Below are 16,543 nucleotides of genomic sequence, written 5' to 3'. Positions count from 1 at the left end.
ATTATGTTTTCCTCCCAGGCCAAAATGATCTAGCTTGTAACTGGAGAGGTTACATCACTGTCCAGGAATAATAGGATGTCATTTGTTCCAGAGTCACATAATTATTAAAACAACTTCTGGTGATAGTAGAAAATAGCAAAATAAATAGCAAATAGCACATGTGAAGATAAAATTTATCCTAGACTATGCTCATATGTACTGGAGATAAATACATAAAAATAGTTGACTGAAAAAATGATCTTACTGACTCTGCCTTCAAATTCTTACATTGGTAAATGAAAGAAATATCATTTGCAGAGTGAGACAATCATGCAACATCGAAGATTTACTCTTAAGATCTAATTACCCACTATTTGTATGGGCTTAAGAGACCTGATGTCAGTACATGCCAAAAGCAGAGAGCTTTAACAGTGAATTACTACTAGGCATAATACACTATTTCTTAGAAACATGGAAAACTATAAAGTATAATGCGCACTTTGTTGTTTGTCTGCATCAGTAATGAGAGAAGTAACCAATTATGTTTAAAAGGACTTCTATGTGTTCCTACAGAGATTGTTTGGCTCTTTTTTCAGAGCCCTTGCCAAATGAAATAAGTCTGGGAATTAGCAAAGAAAGTATTTGCAATGCTGGAGCTCCAGTTGCAGAATATACTCCCCAGAGAGGCTAGCCTTTTCAGTACAAGCTGACTATATTGTTCTTCTCTGACTTTGTTACTTACTCAATTATAAATATACAATTAATGCTTCTTCAATAGCTGTTATCCTCTCTATGAATTTACTTCGCTTCTATTTTAAGTTGTTGTACGTTCCATGTCATGTTTTACTGATCTCACATTTTATGCTTTCATTTCTGTTTTGTGACCCACTTGTAGCAGTTGGGAACAAAGAAATAGTAATAAAATTCTGTGCACTAGTAAATTAAAAGAACGATTGAGAAGTCATAATTACTGTGATTTTCTCCATAGAATCTCTTGAAAGGACTTGACAAGCTGCATCAATTTCACTTCCTATCATAGAGTAGATCGATTCCTGTTCATTTTGAAGACATTGCAATTGATCATGAAGTTGAAGCCTTTCTTCATTTAACCTCCTTCGATGATCATCTTCACTATTTATTATTTTATTCTAAAGCAAATAATAATAAAGTAGTAGCAATAAGTTTATTTATCATGGACTTATAGTACAGACACAGGATAAAAACAGCAATGAATACTATTACAAGCTACAAACAATTGGAAAATCACAAAATAAAATAAAGAACTTTTTGACCAAAGGACCCATGTCATATAATAAAATCAACATCTGTACATTCAAAACAGTGTCTTCTCTATATTTTTAATATTGGGGGTGGGGAAAAAAAACCATTCTCCAGAAATATGTAGATACTTTTTAGGGGGAGAACCATTCTGTGAATCTGATAATACCCAGTTATACATCTAGAGACACTTTCATTCCATCTAAAAATATAAGTTTTAACAACATGATTCTAGCATTAACCATACTTTCCCCTTCCAGATTTTTTTTTCAGAATTTTAATTATATAATCTGATGAAGAATGTGAAGACAGTTGAAAGCTTCCAAATACTGCTGTCCAGTTTGACTTAATTGAAAATTGTTTTCAGAAAAACAATTCAATCAACAGAACTCTAATCACAGATTTCCTGTTGCAAGTTTGACAAACTGAAGACAGCAAAGCTTCTTCCCTCAAATTAGCAAAATTTTATACTCTAATTTTTCTCTCTCTTTCTCTTGATCTTTTTTTTTTTTTCAGTTGAAGGCCACAGCCAATGAATTCATCTCCAAGGTAAGCACAGTACATAATAATGACAAGAAGAACGTTATACAGTAGTCTGAATCATGCTACAGTTTCCATACACATTTTACGTTATGTACGAATTCTTCAGAAGGCATAAGAGAAAATTCTAGATCATGGATGTACAGATTCTATCAATTGGAAGGCTAGATCATATCTGATGACATGGCAAGAAATTCTTTCCTAAAGAGGGTAAGGCAGGGGCCCATTTGCAAGGGTTAAGTTACCCATTCCCCCTTTAAACATAACAATTATTATTATTATTATTATTATTATTATTATTATTATTATTATTCAAACAGACAAGCACCTGCCATATAACACCCCAGACTTAACATTTGTTGATAAGAAAGACAAAAAAGTCTGGATAGTGGACACTGCAATACCAGAGACAGCAGAATAGAAGAGAAAGAACTGGAGAAAATCACCAAATACTAAGACCTGCAAATAGAAATAGAATGACTGTGGCAAAAGAAAGCAAAGATAGTACCAGTAGCAATAGACACCTTGGGTGCAATCTTGAAGACCACTGGCATTGACAAAATCGCCATCAGTCAATTGCAAGAGGCAGCTTTACTTGGAACAGCTTACAGCCTGCGACGATACCTTTAACACCATCTGACAATAACACCTGCCTATCCCAGGTCCTTGGGAAGGACTTGATAGGTGAATAAAAATGCCAAATCCAGTCTAAACATCTGGCTGACTGTGCGACCAGTAATGATAAGCCAATTTCTCCCAAAGGGCTCTGGGGTGTGTGGGTATACAAGATGCACTTTATAGTCGTGTGGACACTATAAAAAAATTGTTACATATTCCACACAAAATGTAATACACTATTTCCAGTACTGGACTGGGCCTGGAAGACCATGGAGTTCCCACTCATCCATGAAGCTGATTGTCTGGCTCTGGGTCAATCATTCCATCTAAGCCAAAACTATTGTATGGCACTTTTATTTCCCAAGTTTCAATAAAAAGCCAATAAGAAGACTTGAGATGAGACTTCTGATGAATAGCAGATGTATTTTGATCAAGACACAGCTGGGTGACCCCAATCAACACATTAACAAGAGATGTTGATGGAATCACACCTCATAAAACAAACATCAGAGGCTTTATAGACATTTAAATCTGTAATCAGATAGTACATCCCCTCATACCCATACAAGGGATTTTTGGGACGGTCTGAGCAAGTGAAAGGTGGTTCTTAGGAAGGTAAACTTAAATGTAACTTTTTCTTCTGGTTACCAAGGGAATGGCATACCAGATTCTTCTTATCTTTTTCTGGAATGTAGGGCCTCACAACTGTTGCAAAAAGCTTGGTACTACATTGAGCTTGTACTCGGCTAATTGCTTATTCGAAGACAATTGGGCATTCAGCAAAGAGATAAGGGGGGAAGAAACCAGTGCTCTTTACAAAACAAAAGCAAGTTAACCGTTTAGAAATAAAATAGAGTGCACTGTTACAGGTATGGTTATACATTATGTGAAGCATATATATATATATATATAAAATATAAAATTGTGTATATATAGAATATAAAATTGTGTATCAAAATAATGCCCTTCACTATCTCACAGGATTGTTGTTGTGAAGATAAAATGGGACAGACACCATGTAAACTGCTCTGAGATTTTGCATATTAATGCAAAAAACAAACTAGTAGAGCAAAAGAAATCTCCTGATCTGGATATGGCAATCTGTTTGCTTGCTCAGTTATAGGGGGCATATGCCTAGATTTCTAAGAGCTTCAGGCAGTGCCAGACAGTACCTCTAACTCTTGTTATTTTCATCACAGAAATCTAGCAGCAGTAATAGCCACTCTTCTAGTAGCAGTTACAGAGTTAGCAGCTATTTTCTTTTGAACATGACAAATAAAGGTAAGAAAATTAAATACACTTTGTCTCTCTTAAATATACTAATTCATTTCCCCTTTTAAAGCAGGAAGAAACAGAATAAGAAGCATAAAAGATAATTTCAATATAGTTCTAGCTAATTCCATGAAAGCTGAGAATCTCTTGCTATAGCAACAATAAAATCCTGGATTTCAGTTTTGTTTTTATGGGTCAGGCCACTAGGGATGATGAAAAGGAAGGGAGAAGCAGGAGGGAGGGGAGAGCAGTATGGAAGAAGCAATAGAAGACAATAGTTGGCTGTCACTTTGAAATTTAGGCACACCACCACTTCTTATCCATAGATCAACTGGTCTGATGCCACTACGAGGTCTGTGGTGGAGAATGGCTAAAAGAGGCTAGAATAAAGTTTCTTCCTCTCATGTTTGCCACATGGAAATTATCAAAGGCCTGATCAATAACACATGTTTTGTTTTACAGTCCAACTTTGAATGTGTGTGTGTATGCACATTGAGTGTGTGTGAAAGCAATTACTATTTTTCCAAATACTTGCAACCAAACTGTAACGTAACAGAGATAGAATGCGTGAAAGATCTTGTGCAACCATTTAAGCAAAATGGCCACGTTAGCTGCCTCATCTTTTGCACAATACAGCCAGGTTATACATTCAGCCTCATTGTTTTCCACATGATGGGTAACAATTCCTGAACTAAAATGCCTTGAAGTTTCAATACTAGTATTGAGCTGCTATTTTATAAGTGCTAGAAACATTATTAGCATAGGTTGTTGAAATCCACTTTACAACATCTGCAATGAGTCTACAATAGTGAATTACAGAAACTCCTTACAACCTTGACATTGCAGTTACAATTTCTACATATTTAGATGTAAATCATTTTCAAAAATTGCTTTTCAAATAAATTGATTTTCCATAGTTAAGAAACTCAAGGGAAGAACTGATGCTACAGAAAATATCTCTATATCATATAGAGTCATTATGAGTTGATCAGGCTTCATAAATTCAGCAAACAAACAAATAAACAGTTAGTAGAACATGCTTGCACATATAATAGATAAGCCAGGCTTGTAATAAAGCATTTACTTAGCTATCTATGGCAAGTAGAGACAGTGCTATTGCAGATGTAGAAGCCACTAGCCTCCAATGTACTTTTTCCAGCTGGGGAACAATGACAGCTTATGACTGTTCTCAAAGTATCTGCATTTTTCCTTAGCTAATTATTTCTTGTGCAATAGTTTAGGACAAATTTCCATCACTGAAGCAACAACATCCCAGAAAGTGAGTAGAAACATACAGGATGGAGCTCATTGTACTATAATGAACTCTAAATCAGTCCTAACCCTGATTGGCTTGGATTCATTCCAGTTATTTTTTTTTAATTGTTTAGTAAATAGTTCAAACTCAGGGATTTTCTTCCATCATAACCCAAAACTTGAATTTAATACTTATAAATTAAATATGAGCTGTATGGAGACATACAGAGGTGGATAGAACCAAAGCTGGGTTCCAGAAGTGAATGAAAACAAGAAAGTGAGAAAGCTGCAATCAAGACATTCTGTTACAGGCCAATCTTGCAGATTTCTAGAAAACTCTAATTTCAAATGAAATACATGACTAGCAAACACAGAGGTGTATTCCCCCAAGGATGTCTTACATTTCAATTACCATACAGCATTTAGTGCACTAGTGGTTCAGAGTTAAGCTGGCATTTCAGTACTAAGGAAAGTTGAGCCAGAGTGAACACAGTTGACATCACAGAATAAATAAGTTGGCAAAGAGCCACCACTACCTAGACAGTCTTAGTCAGCAACAGTAGCACACTGGCTATTCCAGGGAAGACAGGATGGAATAATTTTTATTGCCATTTACTGTAGTTTGCATTTCTAGCTTTCAGAATTGGCAAAGAGAGACAATCACGAAGCTCTCTGTAAATTCTTCCATCCAGCAAATAAGCAGAACCCAGAGAACAACTCATATCCAATATCTGAAGATTTATTCCAAAGCAAAATTATTCAATTTTACACTTCAGCGCTAGGGTTCTTTCTCATCTGACAGCTTTTGCCTGACACAAACATCTCACTCATGACAGCTTAGTTTAAAGCATCAATATATGTTGGGCAGAGGAGATTGAAGAATTATGTGCAGAGCATTCCCATCCCTGAATTATGTCCATCAGGACAGGATTTCTGCAACCAATCAATACAAGAGGAGAATAATGAGGGTGGACTGGGTGATAGCGGGAAAGATCTACATTAGCCAAAATTGTACGCTTATCAGGGCTAGTACTAGCTCAAGACTCAGTAAGAGCCTAACTCAGAGATTGCAAAGGCAATGAAACAAGCACATATTTCCTATGGCAGCCTATCTGAGTTTCTGTTGTTCTCTTTACCCTATTTCAGAGCGGAGTTCCTGCCGAAGTTTAAACTTTGACAGCAAGTTGCCACCATTTTACAACTTCCACAATGTACTGCTTGATATATCACTTTAGACATTGCATTAGGGAAAGCTGAACTGGCTGTTGCCTGCTGCCAAGTCTGGAACTGTGGCACTGAGAAAAATCACTCTTTCTTCTTGAAGATTTTGCAACTTGTTGCTGCCACCAATAAAGTTGTGCAGAGAGAGGTTCAAATGACTGGAGGTGTCATCTATGGCAGTAGCAACAGCATTACTGCAGAGAAGCTAAGCAGAGAACATCCCTCTCGATGCCTTTGTTAAAGTGCTACTATTGTTGGAACCAAATTGCTTTGGCATTTTTAAGAATGAAAAGGTTTATTTATGCACTTATTTTACAAATCACGTCAAATCAATAAAGCTGTGGAAAGTATGAACAAATGGTGGCTGGGAAGGAGAGACTCGTGGCTTGTCTAGAGCAGAAGACTTTGGCCTAGCCTTGATACTGGTTCTAAATTCAGTTCTACAGTCTGTTCTAGCATACCACTATGCCTACAAATGACTAAAAGAAGTAGCATAAGCTAAAATCTCCTGACAGGACTCAAGGAAAACATCCCCCTTCCTATCCCTACAAACAAGCTACCTAAGAAAAAAAGATTCCAGGTAACTCAGCAGCTTATCACAACACATCATGAGGTGCATCAATTCCAACTCACAGCACCTGGTACAACTACTTTGGCCCCATATCTATGGAGAGAGCATGTTAAAACCCAAGCAGAGATAAGAATTAGGATAATTTCAGAATGGAACCAGTTTCCACAAACAGTACACAGCCAAGGACAAGAACAAACCAAATACCTCCTGCTGGACCACATTCAAGCTCCAGTTAGCCCACAACCTGTTTCCCACAGAAGCCAATCAGATGTTTCTGGAAAGTTAAAACAGGGCTACCTTCTTCCACTGTTTCTTTCAGCTGCTGATATCTGAAGCCACACTATCTTGGAATCTTGATATTTCATATGTCATCATATCAAATAGCCAGTCAGAGAGTTTTCCTCCATGTTCAAATGGAAATGAATTCTATAAGTAATCATGTGATTATCTAATGGTTTCCCTCAACTAATAGAAAACACTTTGATCCATTAGTGGCTTACATCCACAGAAATGGCAGAGGATATTGTCTTAAATTTATCTCTTCTTTGTAGCAATCAGATGCTAGTTCCCACATTGTTCTGAAGTGTACCTAGCCTTGCAAGTCACAGGATCCCAGCCTATATGTTGAAGAATTACTATATTTCCAAGTATTAATTTAAAAAATTTAGCATCACCAATAAGGTAAATTTAAATATAGGGAAGTGAGATTTTCAAGCCTTAAGAGCTTTTCTCTTCTCTTTTTTCTTTTTCCTTGCACTTTTTACTCCTCTTTATTCTCTTTTCTTACTTTAAGTTCAGTTTGTATTAGATTTTTCTATTATAATCAAAATTACATACATACACACGTACACACACACACACATACAATGGGACAACCATGTGAAAGCCCACACTTCCTGGGATTGATTGATTGATTAGATTTCTCACCATTTTTTTCCTCTCATTCCACATATATTTTTAGTTATTTGGGTGTAAGCAAAATTTGTCAAGATCACCTTGTTCCTAAATTTGAAATTTTATTAGCCTGCACCATTGCTGGGATCAGATCCCTCACACAATGTTCTGTTAATAAACTGAGTGGGATTAGGTATAAGTACATGCTTACAACATTTGTGAGATATTTTCTAGAAGGAAATGCAGTTATGATGCCAATATGAGTCAGTGGCTTGTTTATCAATTGTCTGCTGGATTGAGGATAAATAGGTTGAAGTTATATATAATAGGCAATTGCTGATAATCAAAGCAAGTTTCACAACAAACGCAGAAAAAGACAAATAATAAAAGAGAATATATGTAGCTTATGGTTGAACTGTGGAGTTCGTAGTACCTTCCAAGTTTGGTTGTTTGTTTGCAGACATTTCATAGGTAACATCCTAGTTGGGTAATGTTACCTAGTTAGGTAATGTTACTTAATTAAGTAATGTCTACAAACAAACAACCAAGCTCAGAGAACACCACAAAACCCAAGAAAATATAGATAATTGCTACTATTGAAATTCACAAAATATATCAGGGATCTTCACATTTTCCTTGACGTAGTTGGCCACTTCGGGCTCATGTATGTAACACTGAAATCTGACCAGATTTGTAAAAGAAAATAACAGTGCTGCAGGATTACAGGAAAAAAAAAGATGGCTGTGAACTGTTTCATGCCCATCATACAACAGTATGCACTGATTTTGGTTGTGCATTGACTTTGTTTATTTTACAAAAGAAGGGCCATGTTGGGGTGGGGAGTAGGAGGATAAACTCAAAAGATGTTCATTTACATAGTTTAGATTAGGTCAAAGGTTCATTTTTCCCCCTGCTTTCTCACAACTTCCTAGGGATACAAAGAAAACATATTTAATAAATAACTCACAAAAAAGCTCCCAAGGAAATGAAAACCAGAATGCAGTCCTCTGATCAAATCCTTGTTTGACATTTTCTCATTTGATCATTTTTTCTTCTTCTGACATTATAAAGAGTTAGCTTTGAGCAGCTGCTCTGCTCTGATCCAAAGAACACAATAGTAAGAATCCAATCATGGCTCTGTTTTACCCAGGGAAATATTTTGATTTGGTAAAAGTAGACTCTGTGCTCTCTTATTCTCTCTTTAATTATATCCATGCAGGAAGAAGAGTCATTAGAAAACCTGTCATCAGAAAGTGCAAATCCAAACACAGCTTGGCCAAGACAGCCATTGGAAATTGCTGGAATACACTAGTACGACTTTTATTTCCGAGCCAAATGTTTAAGCAACGCTTTAGTTGTGTAACAGACTGGAGAACATGGAAAACTGTTAGCAATTTCCTATGGGATGCTATCTTTGAGTTCTTCAAATTACAGGATGAACTTACGTTTTTATTAAAAGAGAGCAGAATGTTTTTGTTCAAAGGTTTCATTGGAACATCACATTATAAATTTGTCACGTCCTGGTAATATTCTTGAAGCCTGTTAAATCCCACTGCCTATTTCTATCACCTCCCACAGAATACTTAATAAAAATAAAAATTCTCAGTGGCATTACCAGAAGCATTAAACTATAAAAAGCTGGTATAGAACAAAGATGTTTGGTGTTGTAAGCAGAATCCTCTTGGAAAACAGTAAAAACATACTAAAAGGAAAACAACTAATAAGGTTAAAAAACAACAACTGAAGAATATGCCAATGAACAACAGAGAAAGTATTCAAACTTCTAGGGTACAAAAGAAGCTGTAATGGGAAACAAACTAAAATCCTGGAAAGGAAAATGTTGATACGCACTGGAGTTAGGACTCACTCTCTCTCTTTTGTATTCTATGATTGCTTTTACTGTATGCTGCCCAGAGTCATTGCAGAGTTGGGAGGCCTTATGCATTTTTTAAAATAAAATAAAAATAATTTGTTGAATAAAAAATGCTTACATGTTCTAAAACAATAGTTGAAAAAATTGGGAGAGGGGGACTGAAACTAATTTACTGAATTATTAACCTCAATTATTAACAGGAAAATTAAAAGTACAACTTTAAAAAAAATTGGTTTGGAATTATTAAATCATTTTAAATCAAGTAACACACATAAAACCATTAGAACTATGTTACTGGTACTGTTACAAACACTTTCGTTTATTTAGCAGCAGAGATTCACACTTTCAAAACAAGTTAGGAACATTGGCAGATGTTAAATTCTTTCTATCTATGCAAACTCAAATGCACTGATCTATAGCAGATCATGCATTTTCTGGGCTAAATTATTAAAAGGTAATTGATGGCATTTATTTCTTACTTTTCCTGTAGATCTGATGAATCAGACTTTAATTTTTTTAACTCATGTATTTTAAAAAATATATTTATACTACTCTACTTCTTATAACTCAAGGCAGTTTACATTTCTATCCTTTGAACTCCCATGGCAGTATGCAGTGATAGCAAAGGCTAATTTAAGAATATCAATTAGGTATAAATAATCTGATCTCAAAAAGCTCCGCTAGCTCAGTCAGTAGAACATGGGTCTCAATCCCAGGGTTGTGGATTCGAGCCCCACATTGGGCAGCTGTAGTTTGAGAGCCAGTTTGGTGCACTGGTTAAGGCCCCAGGCTAGAAACAAGGAGACTCTGAGTTCTAGTCTTGCCTTAGGCACAAAGCCAGCTGGGTGACCTTGGGCCAGTCCCTCTCTATCAGCCCAGCTTACCTCACAGGGTTGTTGTTGTAGAGAAAATAGGAGCATTTTGTATGCTGCCTTAAGTTGTACAAAATAGGGGCAGGATATAAATCTAATAATAATAATAGCATTTCAGATAATTTTTGAACATTAAAACGCTGCTAGTAGTTTAGGAAATGTCTGTTTATAAACTGAAATCACTCCTAATAATATTTTTTTTTCTTTGAAATTGTATTGATTTGCAGCTTTTATTATCAGTGTATACTTGACTTGGCAGAGCAAAATTTTTGAGTTTATGTGTGTGGCATATCTGAACTTGAATAAACATTGGGTGGTCTATCATAAGCAACTTTCTCATTACTCAGGCATAGGACCTTAATTGTGGATCAGGACTCAGAACTATGATATCAGTGTTTCATTTAATAGTTTGTTGTCACCATGTTTATTGTGCAGCAGTATACAACTAGATAAATAATATCAAGTACAAGAAGACTTTCTTTATGTTTTGTTTCCTTTTTGCATTTGGAGAAAATGGAAAAGAAGAGTAAGCTAAAAAGACTGGAAATAATTCACAGATAGAAGTTTACATCATAAAAAAAATAAGTATGTCTTATGTCTTAAAACTGGTTTTCCCTTTGAACAGGCACTGTTCTATTATACAGGTCCATGTTTCTCCTTTACCTTTTCATCTAATTCCTGTTTTATTATATGGCATTTTCGCTTAATTTTTGTGTTTTCTTCTTCCTTGTGGGTTAGCTCCACTGTTAGCTTATCACATTCAATTTTCATTTTTTCTACCTGTCGACGATGAGCTTTTACAAAATTTCTTTCTTCTATAAGTTCTGCCTATTGGAAGTAAGCCAGACAAGGAATGAAGTGTTTAGTATTTCATATTAATGGCACAGAAATTTGGAGGAAAATGCTGGTTCAATAACTCCCTTGGTAGTAATCTGATGTCCCTCAATCCCCCAAAGATATCCAGTTTTACTAATGGGAAGACACAAGGTTATGCAGACAAGTAAGAGGGAAACTACAATTGTGGTAAAGAGAAAGGAAAGAAAGTGAATTTGAAATAAACTTGTAGCTTATTTTTAGTAAACTAAATCCCCATCTGTTTACTTATTGTCAATGCAATATTTGGTTATATAATAAAATAATTCAATTCATTCTGTTTTATCAAACATCAGGTTTTTACAGGAATAACTGTCTAACAGAGCTGATATGCGATAGTGAATATTTTATACAGTAAGTACTGATCAGACCTCTTTCCTCAACATTTCCCATACATTAATGGGATCTGAACAGGCAATGATGGGTCAGGAAAGGGAGCTTGGAAAAGACAAATTCTGTGCTCTGGATCATTAGAAAGAAAATTCAAAGCAGAACTACCAATATGATAATCTTATACACAGTACAAATCCATGGAGAGACAATACTCTAATTGATGACATAGCTGAAGCACCTCCTCTATGGAGACTGTTGCTTGGAATAAAGGAGGGTAAAGGGAAACATAGCAGACTGATCACTTATGGTGCAAGCTATCATGGAAAAAGATATGTCTTTCTCCCTTTATCACAAATATTAGAACTTGAAGTTACACATTGGATCTAAATGTAGGGAAATTCAGGACTGACAGAAGGATATTTTTTTCCAAACAGTACATAGTTAAACTAGAATTTGCTGCCAGCAGCTATAGTAATGGTAGTCCATTTGGATGCTTTTAAAAGGGTTTGGACAGATTCATGTAGGATTAATCTATTGTGGCTATTACTATTGATGGTTGTTTACTACCTCCTTGCCTTAAATGCTGATTATTGGAAAGTAACAGTGGAAGGAGGTTATCACTCTAGAGTCCAAACCTGTGAGTTTCCTAACTGTATCCAATTGGTTATTGTGTGACACAGAATATTGGACTAGATGGACCTATGGCCTGATCGCACAGAACTCTTCTACGTCAATACTATACTTGCCTTGCATAATTTTTTCAGATTATGATAACCATTCATCCAGTCTTGCCTACACAGCTCTTTCTTTAAAACAAAAAACAAAATAGACAATATATACAAACAAAATAATTTGGATAAAAGTCAGAGTAAAATAACAGCCACATAAAATATTAGCCAACATATCACACCACTTAGCAATTCACAAGAACCCCACTTCATAAAATCCCATCTATGCAATACTATGCAATAATAATGACTATGTGTTGACCATCTCAGAGATACCTTCAACATTCCAATGTGATTAGCTGCCTCCTCTTTTTCTTGGTTGAATAGCTTCATCATCTCTTGGACATGTTGGTCATGTTTGGTTTTCAACTGCTGCAATTCTGACTGAAGTTTTGCCAGCTCTTGTTTGTGGACATCTCTTTCCAGTTTCAGTTGCTTATTGACTATAGCCATCTCCTCCTGACCAGACTCTACTTGTTTCTGGAGTTCCATGACTGATTTCCCCATTTCTTTTTTGGATTTCTCCTCTTCTGCTATTCGGTTGGCCAGTTCAGCCCGAACAGCACTCAGGTTTTTTACAACTGCTTGCATTTCTGACAATCTTGTCTGATCCTTTTCATGGATCATGTTGATACTTGCAAGTTCTTCCTCTAAATGCTTTTTCTCAGTTTTTATCTGAGTCTGTATTAGACTCTCATTTTGCAGTTTGTTCTCAAGTTTATCTGCTGTTTTTCTGACATCCTTGATTTCTTGTTCAAGGGCCATCTGCAAGGATCTAGTTTCACTGAGTTTCATTTCTTTACAGTGCAGCTCCTCTTCTTGTCTGGCCCTTTTCTCAAGAACATCTGTCAGTTCCTTTTGAAGATTTTCCATCTGATGCATAGTTGAAAGAAGCTGGCTCTTCAATTCATCCTTTTCTTTAAGAACCTACAGTTCAAATGAAATAGGGCAGTGTTGAGTGGTCTAAGAATCTGTTATGGGCAAGAAAAGGCACAAAATAGCATTGTTGAAAATGAAAGACAATCAAAAAGAAGAGTGTCAAAGGATCACTGCATAAACTTTGCTAATTGCACTAACAATTTGATTGGATGAGAAAGAATGGTCTGAAACACAAAATGTTTGCTGGTAGATTATGTAGTTCTCTTTATGTAATATAGTTTGCATGCCTGGAGATTACTGGAGAATGACATATCATTCTTCCAACTAAATATATAAGCAAACTTCATAGGATAGTTATCTGCTTCTCATTATTCAAATATTCAAGCAACTTTTTCATATTTGCATACAGACATACGTATATACAAGGTCAGCATTTCCCAAATTCTGAATTGCCTATACATGTATTTGATCCAGAACAAAGTTTAAGGGTATACAAGGGTCATCAGCTGATAGGAAATCCACCCCCTGCCCCATTCTATTCTGCTGTTACAAGGATTAACTAGATTCTTCCCAATATTTTTAAACTATACTGTTTCATTTGCAGATTTATTTTTAAAAAGTAAATATGAATTTACCTTACAATCTATGGATTGTTTTGCTGTCAAAAGTAACCAAATGTGCATTAAGGTAACACAATCAAATGCCACTGAGTTAGGATTAAATCTTGGTAACTGTACAGATGAAAGTCCTCCATCTTAATGTTTCTCTAGCAATATTTTGCAGCTGTTCCAGGGATATTCCAGTAATATCCATGATCTCGGATCCATTCATTGCCTTCCTTTTTTTCTCCTTGCCTCAACTCTGCCAAGCTCAGAAACTTTTTCTAGACTATCACCCTCTAGTATCATATAGTTAAAATATATGAATTTATGCTTGCTGAACCTCAACTCAAAGAATGGTTTGCATTTATTTTTTTCCATGATTGATTGATGAGTTCTTCTTGTAGTCCATAGTTTTCTCAGCAGCTGTCTCCAAATCCATAATCTAAAGACATCTATCTTCTTTCCCTTGTTCTTACTCAATATCCAACTTTCACAACTTTACTGGGGGAAATGATTGATTTAACTATTCTGATCTTTGTTGCCATCGAAATATCCTATACTTCATGATATTGTCTATCGCTGCCTTCCTCCCTAGAATTAATTGCTTATTTGCTTCCCCATCATACTGTCTATTTTTATGCTTGAGCTGAAAAAAAAACTATAAACTGTAAACTATAAACTATTTATAGTCTTCACTTCCTTCAATGTTAACTGTGAGTTCATAAGCATGCTGGTTGATTTTAACTTTGTCTTTTTAATATTCAGCATTAATCCAGATTTTTCACTTCCTGTTTTTATCTACCTAATTAACTCTTTATTTTGATTTAACAAGATGGCGTTGTCTGCATTATTTCAAGTGGTTAGATACCTGCTTATCTTAAAACCTCCAATGTTGATTTCAGTTTTTTTTTCTTCCAATGGCCTATTCTTCCAATATTTAACTTAATTACATACTAGATTTAACAGCAGGAGTTGCATTCTTGTGTCACTTTATTTTCTGAACCACTGTTTCTTCAAACTTAGTTCTTACAATAGCTTCTTACTCATTGTACAGTTCCTCAAAAGAGTAATTAGGTGTTCTGGCATATCCATTAACCTTAATATGTTCCACATTCTGGCATGATACACACAATCAAGGCCCTTTCAGGTTTGGCTTTTCTCACACCTGCAGAGCCCTAACTGTTTTTACCCCATTTCTGGATTCCTACTGGTTTATCCATTCTCTTTCAACTTTAACAGGAAGGGTGACCCTACCACCAGCATTGATCTTAAAGAGAATGGAACTACTGAGCCTTCCCCACTATATTATATATTTTATAATATAAAAATCATTAAATACAAAATACAAAATAAACACGTTGTAAATTGTTTATATTTTTTTATCATCTTCATTATAACAAAAAGCAACTATATTTAAATAAATAGTTATATCTCCTATCCTAAGCTGTCAAACCATTCCAAACAGCCTGTATTAAACATCGCTATTTAAATTTAGACTAAATTCAAATTATCCTCCCTGTCCTGCTAGCATGCTCCCTACTATTAGACCATCCACTTCAATCTTGGGTTCTTAGAAACTTCTTACTAAGTGTTAACATTCTCTACCCTCCCCACCACCACTTATTACCAATATTCCTTTTTATCCTGCCCCTATCAAAGGTTTTGAGAATTCCTGACCTGTTGTGAACTATAGGGTTCATCTGCATTTTTATCTTAGACAGGAAGCTTTTAAATTCCACTAAATGGAATTTGCATTGACAGAATGTAAAGTAAATGAATGATTAATTATAAAGCAAGAAAGAAAATCCACCTACTTGTCAAACATGGAGTATATCACATTGAAGCCTTCTGAGGACATAAAAAAGCTTTTAGTATTAAAACTGTGTTTCCTATGTTGGTTGATTATTTTGAAACTGCAATCACAAGCTTAATTATGGCATTCAGCTTGCTGATGGCCATCTGCCAAAACTGTCCTCTTTGCATGTTTTTACTTCTAGGGTAGAAGGACTAATCTACTATTTTCACACCAGTCATTTTTCTCCCATACTTATTATCACATCAAAATATGCTTCCTCTTGAAGTCTTTATAGGGTTTTTTTTTCCTGTTTCTGGACATTATTCAAGAACATTTACTTTCAGTATGAATTGGTATTTTAAATGTTAATTTTTCAACTGATTACCAAAATTGAAAATTATACCACACCACTGAGCTCTAAACTCATAACTGTTAGTTCCTTCTTCTGTGGGCAAACACAGAATAAAACAAGACAAAGACTTCCCAAAGTGTCCCAAACTTCACAGTGGACTATTCTTTTACAACCAAAGGTGACCTATTTTCCTGTTAGGGAAACTGAACTGCTATTCCTAGGGAGAATGCAAATGAAAATGTATAAAAACTATCAGCTAGTCAAACCTGCAACTAAACTTTTATCTATCAGTTCAGAGTCATTTTGGCTACCAGGGCAGCCTGACTCCCAATCTCACAAAACATTTACTATTTTGCACCTCCAAAAGCAAATCCATGAAGAGGATTGTGGGCTTCTTGGAGGTGTCTGGTTTTTCACTACTGGAAACAATAGACTTAACTTAATAAAGTTCAGGAAGAAACCTGCTGGAAAAGAGCAAGATATAAAAGAGATCCAAGTAGACACATGCAATCCATATCTTTAATCACCTAGAGAGTACAGAAAGACAAATTGTTTAAATTTGCTTTACATGCTTTATTTATTTACTAAGTAGGGCTTATGAGCCACTCC

General features: G+C 35.5%; 1 protein-coding gene across 1 annotated transcript in view; it reads right to left on the bottom strand.

The window, feature by feature from the left end:
- CEP128 (centrosomal protein 128) overlaps window positions 1–16,543 on the bottom strand; it is a 198,922-nt gene that overhangs the window by 121,640 nt on the left and 60,739 nt on the right. Inside the window, exons 14-16 of the mRNA XM_088145261.1 lie at window positions 12,583–13,233; window positions 11,036–11,200; window positions 951–1,127 (exon numbers count right to left, since the gene is read on the bottom strand). Of these exons, the coding sequence (XP_088001387.1) occupies window positions 951–1,127; window positions 11,036–11,200; window positions 12,583–13,233 (993 nt within the window). The remainder of the gene's footprint in view (window positions 1–950; window positions 1,128–11,035; window positions 11,201–12,582; window positions 13,234–16,543) is intronic.

The sequence above is a fragment of the Python bivittatus genome, unplaced genomic scaffold (genome assembly GCF_059951505.1).
Source record: "Python bivittatus isolate LINGU-HERP-01145 unplaced genomic scaffold, Pbiv_v1 ctg000480_np1212, whole genome shotgun sequence".
Lineage (NCBI taxonomy): Eukaryota > Metazoa > Chordata > Lepidosauria > Squamata > Pythonidae > Python > Python bivittatus.
The sequence above is the reverse complement of the archived record's forward strand: the minus strand, read 5'-3'. Positions and strand labels throughout refer to the sequence as shown.